The 22,191-nt window shown below is 39.4% G+C and overlaps 1 protein-coding gene across 1 annotated transcript in view; it reads left to right on the top strand.

Moving 5' to 3' along the window:
- Positions 1–22,191, top strand: part of cacna1g (calcium channel, voltage-dependent, T type, alpha 1G subunit) — a 634,394-nt gene that overhangs the window by 464,776 nt on the left and 147,427 nt on the right. The window contains 4 exon segments of the mRNA XM_055150510.1: positions 2,696–3,052; positions 7,398–7,580; positions 8,536–8,636; positions 21,308–21,431. Coding sequence (XP_055006485.1) covers positions 2,696–3,052; positions 7,398–7,580; positions 8,536–8,636; positions 21,308–21,431 — 765 coding nt within the window.

The following is a 22,191-nucleotide window of genomic DNA, read 5'->3' as shown; positions in this document are numbered from 1 at the left end:
AACTAGACTTTACACTAAACAATGTAGAACTTCATCGTGACTAAAGCTAAAAGTAAAATTAAATGTTTTGTAGAGAAAACAAACAAACAAAAAACAAAAGTTAAAAAACATTTGAAGAAGAAACATTGTGCCTAATTAACGTTGAGGATTGCTGGAAAAGGAAATATTTTGAGGAAGTTTATTTTGACTTCTTGACCGCAAGGCCTAACTAACTATATAACTAACAGAGTTGAATTCTTTATTTTGTTTTGTTTTCGGTTTTTATTTTATTGAAAAGCAAAACAATCGTTATAATTAGAAAAGTGGTTCAGTTTGTTCTCTGCGGGTACATACTGTCCCTATCAAAAGCTTAAGACCAAGGTGAAACATATAATTCACTTTTGCTGAGCTGAACCGAATCCAGATTTTAAGCAGACCTTCAAAAACAGAAAAATAACAGAACCGAGCGTGAATGATGTATTTTATATTCAGTGCGGGAGACTGGTTTTCGTGTTTTTTGGCGGGATATTGCCTGTGGTAAATATTATTCATGATTTTAAACCAGTCAAGTGCCAGTTTGTGAAGTGAATTTTGAAACTCTAAAGTTAAAAGCAAGGACAGTTTTTAAAGTGCTGCACAAAAACATAAAAAACAAAAAAAACATACTTGGAGTTTTTGGAGTTGAGCTCTTCTCTCAAACAGAAAACACTCTGTTCCACCTTGTGATATCATCTACACAGAAAGTGCTCCACTGTGTTTTTAAACTCCATACACCTTCACTAGAATCATTTGGAACATTTCAGCTCTGGAATTGCCAATCTCTGCTGAACAAAAGGTAAAAGATTAACTGTTAACTTGAAAACTGCCACTTCATGACATCACAAGGTGGAACAGAGCATTTTGAGCTTTGGAGATGTAGGTTGTACACAGACTAATGCTAAAAGGGTTTTTCAAATGTGTATGAATGAAACAAAACACAACTCCATGTCTGTTTTCGAGGAGGCAACATTATACAGGGTTCCCACACTCATGGAAATCCTGGAAAAGTCATGGAAATTGAAAATGTCATTTTCCTGTCCTCGAAAAGTCATGGAATTTTGTAAATTCAATGAAAGTTTTAAAAAAGTAATGGAATTTTAGTATCTCTTTCATGCAACTACAGCGTTTCTGTTAAGTTCTCATGAGGCTATTGTGATTATTTCTGAACGTATCTGCCTTTTCTTAAAAGAGACGACAATAAATGCACTGACAGGATTTTGAATGTTACAAAACTATAATCTCAAACCATAAGGTGAGTGGAAAGGAATAACATTTAATATTTAGCACTAAAGGTCTGATCAATTCTACACATATACGTGCCGTAAAGTCATGGAAAATTCACTTTAGGTCATGAAAAAGTCATGGAAAAGTTTTGAGATTTTGTCAATGAAAAAGAGTGGGAACTCTGGCTATATCATGCTTTAAAACTCAAAAGAGTCAAATATGCAGGAAATATGTTCATGGTTCATGTGCTTGTATTTGGTCAATGTTAAACTCATAGTCTACATACATTATATTCAGTCTAATGCCCATAAAATAAAACATATGCAGTTTGTAGAACAATCAAATCAGACACTAAGTAAGTCACTGAGCAGATGTAAGCAGAAGCTAAAGCTTATTGTGCCTCCCCTTATTTCCAACTACAACTGCAGCACGTTCATGCACATTCATCTGAAAATTAAAATTCAAATAAAAAAGGTTTATTGTCAGTTCTTCAGACGAAACATATCAACAATCAACAATTAAATATAGGACATTTAATGATCATTTTAACACTAAATTTGCCAAGAAAGTGTGTCCATTTATCGCTGGTTGTGTTACATTCATAGATTAAACAGTTGAATAGACAGAATGCCCTTCTAGTCGTGACCAGCTGTTGTACTACGACTGTAGTGGACATGGGTATAAGGCATCTTTAAAGTACAGTATGTCACTTTTTGGAGGTGGAAAATCAACTGCATGAGACCAAGGAAAAAAAAAAAAAAAGTACTTTAAATTAAAAATCATACTTTGGAACATTCTGCATGGAGATAGTGCAGATACGTTTTATGTCATAGTGTGGAAAATTATAGCCAAAGGATCAACATGACCATGGACACAAGCATGAGTATAATAAATAAGCGTCAGGTTTGTGGAGATGCAAGCCTACACACATTGAGGATGCATGTTTTACAGGTGCAATGAAAACAATCACATTGAAAAAACATGCTTTTAGTTTAGTTTATTTGACTAAAATGTTACATACTGTGGCTGATTTGAACCAGCACTGTTCTGGACATGGGTGAATACTGACCAAATCTGTGACCAAAAGATTCCACAATCTAAGACATTCTTCTTTTGGATAATTTTTGACTAACCAACTTTCTAATTTCAACTATGTACTGAAACCACAATGCATTTACTGTCATGCATGGAAAATTATGTTCAAATAAATAAATAAGTAAAAACCTTTTTGCTAACTATTTACTAACTTTTGGCAATTTTTTGACTGTTTTTTGTTAAATTTTTGACATCTGACTTAACTTTTGGCTAACCTTTAGCTAATTTTAACTATGTACTGAAATCACAATGCATTTACTGTCATATACGGAAAATTATGCATTTGAATAACTTTAGAGCAACTTTTAACAAACTTTTGACTAACTTTTGGCTAACATTTGTGTCTCTCTCTCTCCAGACGAGCCGCAGCCCGTCGCCGTACACTCCGTGGGGCAGTGGCAGTGTGCGCTCCAGCCGCCGCTCCAGCTGGAACAGCCTCAACCGCGCCCCCTCCCTCAAGAGGCCCAAACACCAATCGGGAGAGAGGAGGTCCCTGCTGTCCGGAGAGGGAGGCGGATCCAGCTCCGACGAGGCAGAGGGGGGCGGAGACTCCGGAGGGGGCGGGGACTCCAGCGGGGGCGGGCTCCTGGAGGACGATGACGCCTCATTGGCCAGGACGGATTCCATGTCTCAGCAAATCAGGCCGCGCCACAGGAGGATGGAGTCGGTGGAGACGAGGAGTTCCATGGATCTACCACCTGATGCTCTTCTGCAGGTACATTATAGATCAACATGGATGGAGTTTTTAGAACAACAGAAGGATATTAGAAGAAACAGTGAAGGATTTATTTATATATACATATATCTATACAGGGTGTCCCAAAAAAATTGACAACATTTTAAAAGCAATTACCTTGAAAACTGCTAAGGCTGAATCCCACTTTCCATACCAATTACCATTATGACAGAGGGGTAGGGGAAAGTGGCATAGCTATACACCCCTCCAAATGAAGATTTTTCAGAGGCACACTCCAAACAGATGGGTATTTTCAATTTCTCAAAATGCCTTGAAAAATCACCGGCAAGATGGCTGCTACCACGACCACAGAGACTAAAGCAGTTCACAAATGTAGTGTAGTAACTGGCTTGTTGTGATAACTTCTGTATTGCCTTAAGTTTATCGCTGTTCCAATGCGTAATGGTAATTTTCTTCATAAAATGCACATGAAAAAGTCTCTAGTACTACATTGAGTAGTGTAACGTTCTTTGTGTGATTTGAAGTTGTGAAAGAATTGCGAGCCCACGCAAGAGAGACCACCACAGTTGTAGACGACATGTTGGATTTCTGGCAAAAGCTTGTCACGTCTGCTTATGTAAAAGCTGGCAGAATCTACTGATGACGTATGTGACTGTTGAAGGGGTGTCCCAATTCGTAGGGGGTTACTTTCAGCCCCTATCCCTTGTTGCTCAGTTTCAAGGGGCAAGGGGCAAGTGGTAGGGGTAGAAATTAGAAATAGGATTGGCCCTAAGTGTTGATGTTGGTCTACCAGATCCTTTAGTCCTTTAGCCTTCCTTTTTAAAGTTTTGGTACCAAGTCCAAATTTGTTTGCCAGTTAGTGAAGTTTTTCCAAATTTTGCACTGAAGGCTGCACAGTCTTGGGTGCGAACATATTTCAAGACGCAAAATGACTTCTCTTTGAGAGTGAACGGCTCAACCTGAAAACGGAACAAAAATAAAACTCTGTTTCTATACATTCTGTGAAAATTTGAGGTTACTTTCAACAAGAATGACTAAAATTACTGGCCTACGAAATGATGTCAAATTGTTTGGGACACCCTGTATTTTTTTTTAGGTAATAAAAACTAACTTAATGGTGCATAGTGTAACTTTGCTGGTGGAGCGTCTGTCAAATGCTTTTATTGTTTTTTCTGGAATGTTTCACAGTATGGTATTAAATCTTTCTATCTTCCTGGAGACCAAACCAGACCAAGTTACAGGTCAGATCTGTGGAGAATGCCTGCTTTTTTAGGTATTTTTGAGTTATAAAACCACCTGCAGTTGAATGAATGTAAAGTAGAGCTGTTTAATGTCATACTGTGGAACATTCCAGCCAGAGCAATGACATAACCATAGAAACAAGCAGGTGATGGGCCTCCAACCAAAAAGTGACATCACCACATCCTAAAGGATCATTTGCTCGATTAAATCCACCATTTGTTTCTCCCCGGGGAGGCGTAAACCCGACTTTGTGACTTTGTGACCCAGAGCTGCTCGGTCATAACGTAAGCACAAAACATCACCACGGCAACAGCCAATACAGAGCGTCAGGGTCAGACTAAGTGATGGACACAGAGGAGCAATATACAAACTCAGGAAATAGCAAAAATTATTTTAAGACGACTTTATTATTAACCTCTCAGAATGTCGTTAAACAATGACAGTCCACGAAAACCAGCCAGAACCGCACATTTTGATCAAACTTCGCAAAGATGAGCGGATCTGGAGCTATATCCAGTCTACGTGATTTCGGAGGGCGTGATTGACAGGCGGATTAACCAATAAGAGAGACGCTTGCTCCGTTCGTGTCAAATGTGGATTTTCTCAGAATCCACAATCGAACACCAAATTCGATTATTTCAGATAAAAGACGTTGTATATTTTGTTCTGAATGTTATGAGACTTTTTGAGTGGGAGATGTTTTCTGGGTTTGAGGGACACATGATCCAACTGAGCGGCTGTGGTTGGATCGTCTCATGTTTGGATGGAGGTTTTTCTTCTCTGTTCTCTGTGGTCCAGCTCCAGTCCCTTCTGGATTTGAGCAAAATGTAGAAGGGATTGGCTGACCACAAAACAGTGCTATTATTCCAGTTTGAAGCGTATTGCCAGCCTTCTGTGCATTAAAAGCTTTTAGCTGAACTATTACACCGCATTTCACAAATAATAATACCAACACAGTTTTGACTTGCATCTAAATTAGATAATTTTTTGAGTATTTTAGAATCCCAAAGCGAGTGGTTTTACTTAAGACTTAAGGCTCATGCGAGGTGTTATAGTTTTGATACTTCACAACTTTTATCTTGTGGGGTGCGGCCTTTTCGCTGCCACATCACACTGCAGTCTTTCCATTTGGAGGATCATAAGATTTGAAATTTCATATGATTCTCCTCTTGTCTGTGGTCGGCACTTTTTTTTAACTCATATTTAAAAAATGTTTAAAGGGTCCATTTTCTGATCCATGTTATAATGTTGTTTCCTCATCATAAATATATCTGGAGTTGGGTTTTGTTTCATTCATACTAGAGTGTGGATCGGGCTGAATTTTTCTGTCCTAGCCTGGCACGCTTAAACCGAAAAATCAAAACTTTTCACATGCTTACTAATGACACACAGAGAATATTATTTGTGTGGCTTCTAACGGACACAGAGACACAAAATACAAAGGCGAAAGTAGTTCACGTGTTTCTGTTTACATCCACACAGCGCATGGATCAAGGTGAAGCTGTAGATTAGTGATAGTGACCTTACTTCCTGTGAACTTTATTGCCAATCTTTTATGCGTTAACAATCATGTATCTGAAGTTTTGCACCACATTTCACAAATAATAACACAGTTTTGTCTTGTGTCTAAACTACAAGTGCAGAGCTGTGATCTTTTGAGCACTTAAGAGTCTCAAAATGAGTGGTTTTACTGTAAACAGGAAACCAAGTCCAAATCCAACCCGAGCCTGAACACAAGATCTAAATACCGGTCAGACTTTGGTCTTTTGACTTGGCTTTCCATGCGCAAATCCTGGTTATTTAGCCTTGAGTTCTTAACTCAAACAAAAAACACTCCAAAAAAGAAAAAGAAAAGAAAAACTCGATACACTTTCACTAGAATCATTTGGATCATTTCAACCCTGGAATTGCCAATCTCTACTGAACCAAAGATAAAAGGCAGCTGTTAACTTGAGAACTACAGTTTCATCACGAGGTGGAACACAGCATTTTGAGTTTTAGTGATGTCGACAGATTAATAATAAAGGATTACTCATACATGTGTGACTGAAACAAAACACAACTCCGGGTATGTTTTTGAGGAGGTAACAACATTTTCACATGGCTTAAAGCTCACAAGAGTCAATTTTTAGTAATATTGCACCATTAAGACTGAAAATTTGGGTTTAACTTGTAATTTATAGTTTGTTTGTTTTTTTCCACCACAAACTTAAATAATTTATCTAAAACAATTACATTTTTAAGTACATTGACTTTCCGCGTCTTCATAAAAGCATAAATTGTATGACCCAGAATCTACATTTTCCAAAGTGATGAGGTAGGTGGTAGGTGAAAACAGGTATTTTCTTAGCATTCAAACCTTGAATACAAGTTATTTGAGGGAATAAACAGCAAAACAGTCGGTGTAATTAGTAAAAGTGGTTCAGTTGATTCTCTGTGGGCAGATACAGTCTCGATCAAAAGCTCAAAACTAAAGTGAAATCAATAATTCAGTTATGCTCATATGTTTTGAGTCCAGATTTTAAATAGACCTTCAAAAACTGAAAAACAACAGGACCAAGAGGGAATAATGTATTTTATATTCAGCGCATGAGACTGGTTTTCATGTTTTTTTTTGGTGGGAAATACTGTTCAGAATTTCAAGGAGAGTTTCAAAGGTGCTGCACAGAGACGAAAAAAAAAAGACATAAAATGGCAATAAAAGAGTAAAATGTATTAATACATTAATTATGCATTAAAATAAATACAGAAAGTGCTCAACTGTGCTTTCAAACTCCACACACCTTCACTAGAATCATTTGAATAATTGCATCTCTGGCCAAACTTTGAAGCCACATCAGTCGTTTTAGCCTCATTGAACCTCATTCTTGGGAACTCCAGAAGATATTATAGACTTAATATGTACTGTATGTCAATATATCAACTGAACAAGGGGCAAAGAAAATGTAGGAAACGTAGAAAATGTTTAGTTATGCTGGTCTTTTGCATTTCAATTGAGACTACCAGCTCTAAATGACATCACAAAGTGTAACAGAGCATTTTGAGCTTTGGAGATGTAGATCGACTAATAATACAGAATTATTAAAGGTCATATCTGTTCCCTGGCTGTTTGTGGTCACAGGTGCCGTTCCTGTATCGCTCGGCCAGCATGCACAGCTCCAGACCACCCTCTCTGATGGCTCTGAGGCCCCCAGAGCACAGGGACTGTAACGGGAAGGGCTCCCCGACAGCGCTGGGGCCCACACATGTGTCTGTGGAGGAGAACACAACAGAGGACGAGAACGCAGAGGAGGACGTGCAGATGGTATGTGCCGTTTCAGTGTTTCTGTTATGGATGGGTCTCCAAACCGGGTTTCATAACAGCACCGGATCAATGAGCTTCTGTTTTATCAGTGCTCTTAATGGTGCTGACGAGTTGCCCAAAGGTCTAACGCTCAATACTAGCAGCTAACTTTCCTCATTACTAGTATGGTAATGGTAATCATGTTTCATTACTGCAATAGTATGGTAAAGGCAATCATGATTGTGTTGGATGTGACTTTTCTCATTACTCAGATGGTAATGGAAATCATGTTAATTTACCAGTATGGCAGTGGTAATTATGTTTCATTACTAGTATGGTAATGGTAATCATGTTTCATTAGTAGTATGGTAATGGAAGTCATGTTTCATTACTCAGTATGGTAATGGTAATCATGTTTCATTACTCAGATGGTAATGGAAATCATGTTAATTTACCAGTATGGCAGTGGTAATCATGTTAATTTATCAGTATGGCAATGGTAATTATGTTTCATTACTAGTATGGTAATGGTAATCATGTTTCATTACTAGTATGGTAATGGTAATCATGTTTCATTACTAGTATGGCAATGGTAATCATGTTTCATTACTAGTATGGTAATGGAAGTCATGTTTCATTACTAGTATGGTAATGGTAATCATGTTAATTTACCAGTATGGCAATGGTAATCATGTTTCATTACTAGTATGGTAATGGTAATCATGTTTCATTACCAGTATGGTAATGGTAATCATGTTTCATTACTAGTATGGTAATGGAATCATGTTTCAATTTACCAGTATGGCAATGGTAATCATGTTTCATTACTAGTATGGTAATGAGAATCCTGTTTGTATTGGATGTGGCTTTTCTTATAACTTATATAATAATGGGAATAACTAGTATGATAATGGTGACAATGTTTCATTACCAGTATGGCAATGGTGATAATGTTTGTCTTGGATGTTATCTCCAGGGTCGATCGGCTCGACTCTTCCACTACCTGGAGAAGAAGCAGCCGGACTGGTGCAAGCAGAGGGACACGTGGTCTCTGTACCTCTTCCCTCCAGAGTCCAGGTAACAACACAGTCACTCTACAGAGTCACGTGTTACTCAGACTGTTACAACTACCTTTGTACATGGACGCTTTAGTACTACAGGCAGATACACTCACAGTATAACACACTAGAGATTACTTTTGAGCACTGACCTTGCACAACAATAATTATCCTCAAAATATGTGTTCACAAACTCACCAGAATCCATCCTGGCATGTTCCCGCTGATGTGACAGGGTCTGGCTGTGGGTGGGCCGGAAACTGGACCAATCACAGAGCAGCGTTGTGGTTTGGGGGAGGTCAAAGGTGAAGCCCAAATGAACCAAATAAAACATGCTGATGCTGACAGACGTACCTCAGACTGTTTTAGTGAAAATACTCTTTTAGCTAACAATAATTAGCATGCTAACAGCACACTTCCTGATTATCAGACAATAAAACACTATAGTAAAATATTATAATATAATTAGATGCAGTCAGCACACAGCAGACCTATTTTGACCTCAAGATTATAAGACAAGACATATTTTGCTCAAGTACATGGGGTAAAATCAGGTCCGTGGCCGTTAAGAGTGGAAAAAACACCAAAAAATGTGCAGGATTACTCAACATGATTAAATCATTGAAGAAGTTTAGCCTTGTCCCTGAAATCAAAAGTGAGATGATGCAAAAGTTGTTAACCCTGTGTGCTTGGCCAGGGGTTTACATTTTTTCTAAGCACAGAGCTTTGGGTGGGGATATGTAGTGGGTGAAAACAGATATTTTATGAGCACCCAAACCGTGACTGCAAGACAACTGATACTTTGCAGATGATATCATCAACATTACCCAGGTGTGTGATGCTAACTGTAGGCATGCTTTGTCTGACTTCATAGGCGAGTTTCATTGTTGACAAAAGCGCGCGTTGCATGCTGGGAATTATTTTGGTCGGCGGCAATAAACACTAATTCAACATGACAGATGGAGCGAGAAAGCACGTAAAGGGTATTGATCCCGGTTATTTATCCACTCTAACGGCAGAGGACCAAGAGGATTTGACCAGAAATTGGTCATAAGCATCGATGGAGCCAAATCACCCTTTTCAACCCCGACAAAAGGTGGACCAATCCAAATTTCTGGTCAGAATCGCCAACTACCTGGACAAATATTTACTTCGGCAATATCCACAATGACTTGGTGGAAACTCCTGGGCCATTCACAGCAGAAAAGATGAAAGACTTCAAGAGTCTCGATGTGTTGTTGAACTTGTTGGAGTCCACGGTTTGCCATTTAATTCACCGTTAGCGGTTCTTTTCACTCAGAATACGAAAAAGACATTTTCCTTCTTCCGTGCTTCTATTTGTGCATCCGATAATGCAGCAGGAATTGACCATTATCGGGGATAAAAACGCGAGGTTACGCACTGTGTTTGACCGCTATCCTGTTTCTTGCCTCCGACCAAAATATTTCCCAGCATGCAACGCGGGCTTTTAATAACAATGAAGTCAGCTGAAACTCTCCTATTCTGAGCTTTGTTTCAACACTGATCATAGAGAACTGACTTACCTGGGACTAAACAGAACCATGAACACTTGTATGTTGTTTACATCCATTTTTATGTGTGTATTGTTTAACCATGGCCATTTCTGAACATTCCACAATAGAAATACATGCAGTACACCCCCAGCATGATGTCACTATAAAATATCATTACTGGATAACCCAAACATGAAACTTAAATCACTTGTGACCTTAAAATGAACATATTCCCCCCAGTGTCTGCAGTTGACAGGCTGAAGGACAGCTCAAATAAAGGACAAAATTTCCATACTGGGACAAAACTGGCCGCTTCACCATGTCAAAGAAAGACACATCCTTAACCTTACAAAAATCTACTGACTAAAACTGTTTTTTTTTAGTTCAAATTTATTCAGACAGCACTCACTTTGCTGTTGAGTTTCAAGGTTGGCAGTGCTGAAAGAGCTACAAAAGCACAGTTCGTGTCAATAACTGAGCAAGATGAGCAACTAATAACACTCTCATACACAAGTGGTAAAAGACACCGGGCTGCGACACAATAACGAAAATACAGATATATCGACACTTTTTTAAACTCATACAGGATATATTACCATGAATATTCGTTAATATATTTCTGTTGTGGCAGGACAAGGTGGAACAGAGTGTCTCCTGTTAGGTTTTCCCTAAAATATGCAAGGTTGGCGTAGGGTGACCAGATTTTCAAAATAAAAAACTGGGACATCCCCGGTGTAGTGGTGGTTGGTAATAATAAAATTGTGAAACGAGTGCATAATTAAAGAAAATTGTTATTTGACCCATTCACGACTAATATGTGAGTTAGTATAGTTATATTTTCTTTGTGTTTTGGTCATTTTTAAGCAGCTTTTTTGTATTTTGCTTAAAGAAATGACAAAGTATGCATCTCTTTATTGTTGGCAAGTATCAAATTGGTTAAAAATAGGGACACCTGGGACAGTTCTTATATAAAACTGAGACAAATCAATGGTTTTGGATAAATCTGTTGGAACGGGGGACACATGGCTCAAAACTGGGACTGTCCCGGGGAAATAGGGACATCTGGTCACCCTAGGCTTGCGTGTTAAACGTGTGAATGAAACAAAACACAACTCCAGGTATGTTTATGATGAGGAAAAGAGCGTCTTTAAAAGTTACAATCATGTTCCAATTCAGATGAGCTTTGGTGAGAGCAGTGAGGCTGAACTTTGAAAAAATAAAAACCAGCTATTGAAGCAGCTGAACCACAGGTGTAATAAATGTAATTTGACACCGGAAAAGCTCAGTCTCGCGATGATTGATGGACTTAAAAACTGTGCAGGATTTCTACTTGTGACGTCACAGTCCTGAGAAAATTGAAACTGTGATTTCTAAGGCTCAGAGCTGGAGAACCTTGTAAATAGGATTACTGAAACAAGCTTGAATGAAGCAAAAATAATCTGGGTATGTTTTTGATGAAGAGAACGGAGTAAAAAATGGTAAAAACAAACAAAACAAAACAAAAGGATTATCCATAGAGTCTTTTAAAGGACCTCATCTAAAACATACCTGGAGTTGTCTTTTGTTTCATTCACACCCCTTTATTACTAGTCTGACTACATCTCCAAAGCTCAAAATGCTCTGTTCCACGTTATGACGTCATGAAGTACTAGTTTTCAAGTTAAGGGCTACCTTTTACCTTCACTGTAAAATCTTAACATTAGGGTTATCTTGCATTCAGCTCGTTTACTTTACTCACAGCTACAAATTTGTGGATCTTCATGATTGTAGTAAAGTAACAGTGACTTTCAGGGTGAAAAACGCACATGACTTGTCAATTAGGCTCCGTTCAGACTGCAGCCTGAAGTGACCCAAATCCAATTTTTTGGCCCCTATGTGACCTGTATCTGATCTTTTAATGACCACTTGGACATGTGGTCCTGAAACTGATACATATCTGATCTTTTGACATGTGACTTCAGTCTGAACAGCCAAAGTGCATTCATCCGACCTACATGTTATCAACAAGCCACAAACGCCACTATTCTGCGCTGAAGTAGGTGAAAATTGTTAACAAACTCCGTGTCACTGAAGCGAAGCACACCACCACTCACCACTCTTGGCTACATCTGCGCATCCACACGTTCCTTTCAATGGACGTTGTTGCCGCTGTCCCACAAAACACCACGGCCAAAAACCTCGTCCTTCTCCTTCTCAATCTCCTCCTTACAACAAGTAAGTTGTTCATGTTCTGGCTCCGGTACGAGAGGAACTTTAAAATCTCCAGGTGCTCAATGCTTTCGTCCATGTTTGGACATCTTCCGTAAACACAGAGCACGCTCGCTGCGGTTGACGTCATCGTGTCCTCCATTGTGCATACGGGACACTTTTGGGCCGTTTAATGTTCACACTGGAGATCACATACAAGTCACATTTAATTAGAAATGTGAACGACCTCGCAAAAACATCGGATTTCACAAAAAAATCGGAACTGAACAAGCCCTGCAGTCTGAACATAGCCTTAGACTTAGGTCAACTAGGATGAGACGAGTAAGTACAACAGTGACGTAACAAGAGTCCAGCTCCATTTCCCAGTCTGTTCCAGTCCTCCTTTTGCTACCTCCCTGTTTTTCCTTCAGCCGCCACTCATTCCCTGATCCTCCCAGGACCGTCTCTATATCATCCCTCTGTTCATCCAGTCTCTATTATTATTCATTTTTTGAGCCCTAAGTGTGGGGGCCTTGGTTGAGTTGACATGGAATAACCGAGTGCTATATTATTTTATTGTTTCACATATTACGATGTGTTTTGAATTTAAGATGAACAAAAGTTTTGCTAAATTTTTTCAAAGAGTAATAAATATTAAAATCCTTGTACTGGATGCAGATCTAAATGGTGTTATTGTAAAATAGAAACTGTTCTTACTCTAACTTGTGTTTATAAGTAACATTTACATGCTCAATTCAAGGCAATCAGTTTCCTTTTTTTTTCAAGGAAGATGAACTTACTGTTAACCCTCTCCAGGCAGGCGTTGCGAATTTGCAACAGCTAAATTCCAATTACCTACTTACTCCACATCCATATTTTATGAGCTTTTTTTTTTACTGAGGAGCCGTTTCTCCCATCCATGCTGATAAACGTGGACGATGCAGACTGTGCAAGAACGGCTACATGAAAACGGCCTGCCAGAAGTGCAAAATACTTTTTTTGTTTACAAAGGATAAAAAAGTCAGGATTGTATATTACTACCCCATATGATAATTTTCCCCAAATATCAGATTTTTCCTGATACTAAAAAATAATTTGAGCCTGAGAGGGTTAAAGTTACTACATATTTCAGAGTTGAGAAAGTGACTGATTAGTTGGGTCAGCTTCACAACATGAGTTCTGTGAATGAAAAGTAGGTAACTTGCTCTGATTAGTTTGATGAAAAAGGAATTTACAGTACACTACACTGAGGAATTACTTCTAAACTCAGCTTTAGATTCACACTCCACTTTAGTCAGATTTTTCAAGGCAATCGGTTTCCTAGATTTTTTCAAGTAAGGTCTAGTTATTAGATTTTACAGAGTTTAGTTCAATAGAGATTGGACTTTCCAAGACTGAAATCATCCAAATGATTTTAGTGTTTCCTCTCTACATGATGAACTGGTGGTAATCCATAAAGTCCTTTGCGTTTTTAAAATCCATACACCTTCATCATTCATCTCTCTTTTGAGTAATTTTAGTACCGCAACATGATAAGGGACTATTAAGAGGCATTTTCTTACTCCTACTTTAGTTTTTGAATTCCCCTGTGCCTAACTGTTCACCGTATAACGATATTGACCAGAAACCATTTGAAATCTTCCACAAATCACAGCAAAAAATCCACATAAAGGTCAGCAGCTCAGCGCCCTGGTGTGGCCAACCATCCAAGCGTCGGCTCCACTGGTCTGTGCATGGACTCTCTCTCTCCTACTGAGGACAAAACCCAGCGTGAGGCTCCCTCTCGCCTCCGAACCATCATGGCCCCCCTCCGTGCTCACAATCACATGAAGAGACAAGCCGGGTTGGGGGTCCGATTCCCAGCGGTGTTCACACGGGCCACAGCGCACCTCCACCTGCTTCTGAGCGACTGCGGAGAGGAGGTTTGACTTACGACAAGGAGAACTCAAGTTGGATAGTTTCAACTTTACGAAATGGATTGGGCTTGACAAGAAAATATGACACTAAACTGATGAAAAACTTACGTAGGACCTTGATCGTGCGTTTTTCAATACTTTACAAAGTTGTGATTTCTTGTTACTGCGTTTTCCAGAGTTCAGATAGGAGTGATTGACAGGTGGACTAGCCAATTTCAAAATAAATATGTCTGCTTAAGGGGGTCCATCACCTTCTTGTTTCTTTGGAGATGTCATTGCTCTGCCTGGAATGTTCCACAGTATGACATTAAACCTTCTACCTTAAGTTTATTCAATTACAGGTGGTTTTATAGCTCAAAAATACTTAGAAAAACAGGCATTCTGACTGTGAGCGGGGTCGCCTCTCCAAAGATCTGACCTGCAACTCAGTCTGGTTTGGTCTCCGTGAAGATAGAAAGGTTTAATACCATACTGTGAAACATAAAGTATCCGTAGGAGGCCAAAAAATGAATGAACCCACAAACCGAAGAGCTGTCCACGTTCCATCTTAAGAAGCTTGTGTACCATAATTTGAGAAACACTGCTCTATGAGATATTTTCAAGCAATAAAAATGCATGTAATTAAATAACGGCTAGATATACACTACCGGTCAAAAGTTTTAGAGCACCTTAAGTGCAATTCAAGTTGTGCAAGTCCAGTGAAGAGCTTGAAATGGTACAAAGTTCAGTACTGAACAGCCAGAGGTAAAAAAAAAAAGATCAAAGATAACAAAACACAAAGCCAAACTCTGCCAAAACTACCTCAGGGAAAAAGAACAAGATGGTAAAGCTTGAAAACATGAAGTGGCCAGCAATCTCCAGACTTGTTTGGGATGAACTGGACAGAAGAGTGAAAGCCAAGCAACCTACAAGTGGGCCCGGTCAAGCAGAAGTATACAGCAAGGCCAAAAATTCAAGTTAATGCATCTGATGTTCTAAAGTTACATATGTTTTAAACAGACCATGTATGCAACAAGGAACAAAAATGATTTCCCAAATTTCAAAGACCTGCAAATCATGTAAATAAATGGATGTATTTAATCATATCTTGTGTTATACCATCTTTGAACTGTTGATGAAGGTTCATGATTTAAAAAAAAAAAAAAAAAAAAGGATTTAAAATGATAAAAATTTGCTTGGAAGGACTGACATATTTTATAGAAATAGTTTCCTTTCATTTTGAAGTAATATTAAAGTTTTCAGAAGAGAAAAGCTGACAAATGATGCAAAATCCTGCACTTCTACTTGTTTGCACAATTTTCCCTCCGTTACTTTTCCCTCCGTTACCATGACCTTTCTTAATAAAAAAAAAATCTCATTACTCAAAAAGTAAGAGGTTTTTCAACCTAATCTTGTACCATATGGTAGAAAACTATATGAAGCAAATATTCAAACCAGTTTGTTAAGGATATGGAAGTGAGAACCAAGAGTTATCACTGTTTGGATTTATTGCCCAAAAAGTGCTGCATATTTCATTCCCTCCGTTACCGACATGAGTTTTTTAAATTTTTTGTCAACAACTTGAAAGAATATCACAGGTTTAACTTGACCCTGTTGGAGTGTAACTCTTTCCTACATTCTGATACTTTACTTATTTCAATAGTCCCTCTAGTTTCTGAATAAGAGACATTTGAATGTCAAAAATCTGCCCGTTTCCCTCCGTTACCACTTGACCGGACCCAAGTGCCACACCTTTATGGGAACCTCTGCAACAGACTAGGGAAGAACTTTCTGAAGAATATTTTATTTCTATTGTAAAAAGAATGAGCCACGAGTGTGTTCAGCTGTTACATCTGCCAAAGGTAAACACTTTCATGAATCAAAAGTTTGGAATACATTTTGGTTAACAGTAAACCATAAACAGTAAAAAACTGAAAAAAGTGTGATGTTCTAAAACCTTTGACCGGTAGTATGTGACTGCTAGACATATGACTTTAATGCCATACTGTGGAACATTCCAGGCATAGCAATAACATCTCAATAGAGACCAGAAAAGTGAGTGCACCTTTAAGTAACAAGGCAAAGTGGTAGTATTCGCCCTCAAACATAAAAAGAATGATGGTTCAATTCCAACTCTGACCAGTGGATATTGTTGTTGTGTTTTGTTGTGCCCAAGAGTAATACACTTCACTCCTCTTGCCTTAGCGTAACTGGTGGTCCTGCATTTGAAATTTTTTTCACATACCGGTTTGTAAAAGCCTGATCCCGTCAAATCTCAGAAGCTAAGCAAGGCTGGGTCTGGTTAGTACTTGGTTGGGAGACCACTGGGGAAATCTGGTGCCACGGGGGGGCGCCAGTGAGAATAACTCATTGTGTCTTTAGGCAAGACACTTCACCCACATTGCCTAGTATGGAAGTGGTGTGTGCGTGAGTGACGGTGATGGTCGGAGGGACCGATGGCGCCGATTGGCATGGCAGTTGCGCTTCCATCAGTCTGCCCCATCGCAGCTGTGGCTACAATAATAGCTTAATTAAGAGGAAAGACATTATTGCCCTTTTTCCTACGGGATTTGGGAGGAGCTTAATATACCAGTTAGCCCCGTACATACGTCACAACCAAATAGCAGTGATTGGTTAAATGATAAATAAAAAGTACCCGCCTACCGTCGAGTGAACAAATTCAAGCGATGTCTACGAAGTGAAACCGGCTGATAAATCAGGCTAAAAGGTAACAGTAACAGTTGTGAAAAGCACGTATAAACTCATCATTGTGAATAGTCAGGATGCTCAAGATACATGAGGAAGAACTTTGGACCACTGCAAACTGTTTACAATGAACTCGATCAAGTACATTGCCTTTTAATTAGACATATTCAAATACTTATTCAAGCTCAAAGCCAAACAGCTGTATTTATAAATGGGATAGAGAATTGAGAATTGAACCGTCACCCATTATCACCCCATATGACTGCAGTAAGCAACATCATCTTATTTTTGGCATTTTTTTTTATTTAGTTGATGCATATTTATCTCAGTACAGACAGAGAAACTGGGTCAGGCTGAGCAGCAGTGTAAGCAGCAGCAGATTTAGGGTGAAATTAAAGCGCCGTAATAATAAAAAGGGTTGTGTTTATGTCAAAATAATGATGCCCGCTCCATGTTTTTACGCAGAGTCATTACCAGAGTATTTATGAAGAACATTAGGAGCGTGTGGAGCATCTGTCACCTCCTTAACCACAACCGATGGATATGGTTTTCTCATTACCAGGAGGCGTCTGAGTCCACAAGATACAGCTCTGATCAAGGGAGGCTAGGAGAGTTTAATGGCTTCAGACTTTACTTAATAAATAAAGTGCAGTTAGCGTTTTACTGTAGTTTTTAGATAAGCTACACTTACTGAGGCCATTTCTTTATTTAAGGCCTGCTTTTTCGCCACGTTTATATGAGAGCTTTAATTCCGTGTACAAATAATTTAATTCTGAATAATTCATTCCGCTTTAAAAAGACCATGTAAATACTTAATTCCTAATGAAAATGATTATTCTGAATTCAACTTAATTTCAAAGTAAATGGGTGGTTTATTCAGATTTTCCTCAATCATTTAAACGTTTATTCGTCTTAAAAATAATTCTGATCGTTCAGTACATGCTCGTTGGGTCGCCCTTCTGATGTGATCCAGACGATCCGGTTCCACCAGTTCTCGCTTCGGACTTTCATTCACGTCTCTTTGGATTTGCGAGAGGGATGCGGGAGTTGGCTGAGGTAGAACAGCCGTCGACTCAGTTTGTCTTCTTCCTCCCTTCTCCGACACTCTTCCCTTTTCCTCCTCAGCTGACAGATGTAAAGCGTGAAGAGAGAATTCTCCAGCTCCTGCGCAATTATCATTGGAACCACTGCAGAAAAAGTTTGGATCATGTCTGTGTCCGCGGCGTAACGACAAACCCAGATGACAAAAAAGCCGGTAGCAGCTGAAATGTAAATACTTTCATGCGCCCGCTGTCCAATCAGAACCCTTCCCTACCCCCAGACGTTGAGCAGAATTAAATAAAGGCGATTTAACGCGTTTTCCATGTAAACCTCAATTTGGAATTATTATTTCCATGTAAACACGAAGGAGAATATTTTAATTCTGAACTATTTAATTCAAAACATTCAAAAACATCATGTAAATATGGCCAACATGTGATTAATGTCTGTAGCACTCTGAATTCTACACATCAATCTGAAAAGGTTTGGGAAACAGTGTCACATAACAAATATTTGAACCTGATTGGTCAAAGCATCACAACAGCGAAGCAAAAATTAAACTTGTTGTGTAGACATCTTCCCCGTCCACAAATGCACGCGATATCTCTTGGCAATGTTTGTTTTGGTTCTTTCAGGCACTTCACCTTTAGCTCCGCCCAAACTACAACGCTGCCCTGTGATTGGTCAGAACCACTGGTTAACAGGGTACCGTATTTTCCTCACTATTAGGTGTTCTGAATTATAAGACACACTGTCATTAAATGGTCTATTTTTTTTTCACAAACAAACCGCACTGGACTTTAAACGAAACACAACAGTTTAATGGGTCAGTCGGACTTTGTTTGTGGCGTTCACGGTGACTCTGGGCTTTGTTCAGTTGTGGTGTGTAGGGAGGGTGATGTCTGGGACCGCCGGATTGTTGGCGTGTTCGCAGTGACTCAGCACATTGAGATTTTTTGTTCGTTCCTCCGTTCCGTTCCTCGCCGGCGTGGAGTGATGAGTGTGGCTGTGGGTGTTTTTTGCTGCGTGGCCGTCGTCTGCTCCGTGTGCGTTTGCGTGCGCTGCGGGTGGTGCGGCTTTGTAGTTTACTGAAGTCGTGCTGGGACACCCGAGTGGATTCGTGTATAGGGCACTCTGGACGACGGGGCACGCACTCGTTTTTTGATGGGGTTGGAGACTTAAGAGAGTGCCTAATAGTGCGGAAAATACGGTAATCGCAACAGCGGGAGCCAGGCCAGATGTCAGTCTTGAGTTTGTGAAGTATCTTGACTCCTTGATCTTGAATGTTCCACTGTATATCATAGATTTTTCTGACTTGGTGGCCTTCTTGAAGTTCAGTAACAAAGCAATAACATCTGCATGGTGATAAGCAGGCAAGCCCCCCAGGTCAAGTTACGTCAGTTCTGTAGGAAGCTGACCCTGCTCACAGTAAGAATGCTTTTGCAAGATGTTTATATCAATAAAAATACTGGTATCAAATATTGGTATTAAATATCAATAAGGACCAATACAATAATGGAGCTGTTATATCACCCATCCTTACAAACAGCATGTCTCCCTCCAAAACCGAACAACATTGTTTTAGCGTTATTTCAGAAAACCCTTTCTGTCATCTGGCGCTGTCCTCCTCGGAGCGTGTATTCCTCGCTGCAGGCCACAGTCCACAGAGCTGATAATGATGTCCCCTGCTGCCCTGTGTCTGATACAGAGCTTCAAAGCAGATCTGCAGCTTCTCTCATCTCCACCGGTCCTGTACCGCACACTGTAATACATGTGTTCGAGCTAATTCAGATCTGGGTGTTGTACTCGCTAAATGCCGCGCCAATGCTGATCAAAGTTCATTCTGCACTGAATCAATGCGCTCTTGAGGTATAGAATAGAGCAGGTTCGGTCACAGTTGCTTCAGGGGCAAAAAAAAAAAACATTTACTTTCTAATATAAAATTCTAAGCTCTATGTCTGGGTGAAATCTGTAATACAACTTTTTAGATTTCTACCATTTTATAACATTGTTCTCTCATCAAAAACAGACTTAAAGAGGTTATAGATGTCGTCCATGCATGTTGGAGTAATTTAGTGATCTCTCCCAGGTCCTATTCGAAAACTCCTTACAGTTAGCTGTACTGATTAATTCATAAGCTTACAAAACAATATACTACAACTTCACAAACCTGATTCGATGTTCAGTAGATTTATTTGTATTCGTTCTAAATATGTTATTTATTAGCAGTTAGAAGTTACAAGTCCATCTTTAAGTAACAAAGCAATTTCTCTTTTTCTCTCTGTGAAAACACTTACCTTATTTTCTGAACTACAAGCTGCTCTGGAGTATAAGTCGCACCAACCAAAAAATGAGCAATGAAGAAGAAAAAAACAGATATACGTCGCACTTTTTGGGGATATATATTTTGTAATATCAGAGACCAAGAACCGACATTTCATCTTGAAAGGCAAGTTATAGTAATAACAACAGAATTTTTATTTTAATGAAACATATTAACAGTTATTTGGATAAATATAGCATTAACAACATAACATAAGTTTACCAAACTCTCCATCTCACTCCAAATCACTAAATCCATTGAATTCTTCATCCTCGGTGTCACTTCTGTGCGACCTCTGGAGATAAACCATAGATCCATGATGTAAACAGAGCACTGCTTCCTCTTCCGTGTAGCTGTCGTCAGACTCAGCATCAGTTCCAGTTAGAATTATTCCGGCCTTTCTGAATTCGGTTTCTGGTTTCGATTGTCATTGAAGTTCAGGTTTTATCAATTCATCCGGTGACTTTCAGGAAAGTTGCATGGCACACCCGCCCGGTTCCAAACTTTATTTCTGCTGCTCGATTACCGTTTTCAGTTGAATATTTCACTCTTTGCAGTGAGACAGCGGCTATTTCTACAGGAGGCATGCGCAGTAGAGTGTGAAGTGACAGTGGTACAGGAGTAATAGTAGTACTAGATACTGACACACAAGCCTAGAGCCTCTTGCGGCTGTCAGTCTGACAATTTTAATATATAAGTCGCATCAAAGTATAAGTCGCTGGTTCACTCAAACCATGAAAAAAAGCGTGACTTACAGTCTAAAAAATACAGTACTTATACAGACTTATACAGACATATTTTCACCTACTTTAGCTGTCACTGCCTACTCCAGGAAGTACTAACCAATCAGGAAACCCTCCTTACCCAGCCTTCTCTTACTGAACATCTCTGCTGACCACCTTAACTCTGAGCAGAACCAGTGGGGGAATTATTGTAATCATACACAGCAAATGAAATATTATAAGTAAAATAGCTTGAGTTGGTCCAGGTCGTCATACATGAACGATCCTCTTGTGCTCCGTAGGTTCCGTATCGTGTGCAACAAGATCATCACTCACAAGATGTTCGACCACGTGGTTCTCGTCATCATCTTCCTCAACTGCATCACCATCGCCATGGAGAGGCCGCGCATCGACCCCAGCAGTGCCGTAAGTACAGTACTACACATCTACTAGAGCTACTTCAGTTTGATACGTTAATAGTACAAGTAGATGGTGTAATGTTTCATTTGTCCAGGAGTGTTTCAGTGTAGAGAAGTTTCAGTGGTGGTCATCTGGACACTGTGCCTGGTGTATGAAATCTGTATTGGTTGTGCATGGAACTGGACTGTAGGAATGGTGGATAATCTTGGATCATACTGAATTTATATTAATTTAGTTTTTTGACGTTTTACTTCATGAGCTGTTTGTGTTTGTAGTTCTGTGCATAAGAGGTGGGCAGCTGGTTAAAAACTTATGGTAAATAGTAAATGGTCACATTTTTGTTCAGCACGTTTCCACCTTCAAAGCACTCAAAGCACTTTACATTAAGCAACCACTCACCCACTCACACACACACTCACACACCAGTGTACACAGACACTGGGGTGAAGTAGATTAAGTGTCTTGTCCAATGACACAACAACAACAACATGCATCTGTGGGAGCTGAAATTGCACCACCAACCTGTGTGTCAGTGGATCTGACCGCTCAACCAATGATGTTTATGTCGAGAGCGGCATTTGAACTGCCAGCCTTCGGTGCAGTGGTGTGTATAACACCTTTTTGGATCCCAGCTCGAGTCTTTGATATGTACTATGATAACTATCACAATGATATTTTTATTATATACTGCTCCAAAAAATTAAGGAACACTCTGAAAACACATCAGATCTCAATGTGAAAAAAATAAATATGCTGGATATCTATT

This window comes from Boleophthalmus pectinirostris, unplaced genomic scaffold (assembly GCF_026225935.1).
Source record: "Boleophthalmus pectinirostris isolate CB_2022bp ecotype Guang Dong unplaced genomic scaffold, ASM2622593v1 HiC_scaffold_14, whole genome shotgun sequence".
Lineage (NCBI taxonomy): Eukaryota > Metazoa > Chordata > Actinopteri > Gobiiformes > Gobiidae > Boleophthalmus > Boleophthalmus pectinirostris.
Note: the sequence above shows the minus strand (reverse complement) of the source record. Positions and strands in the feature narration are given on the sequence as shown.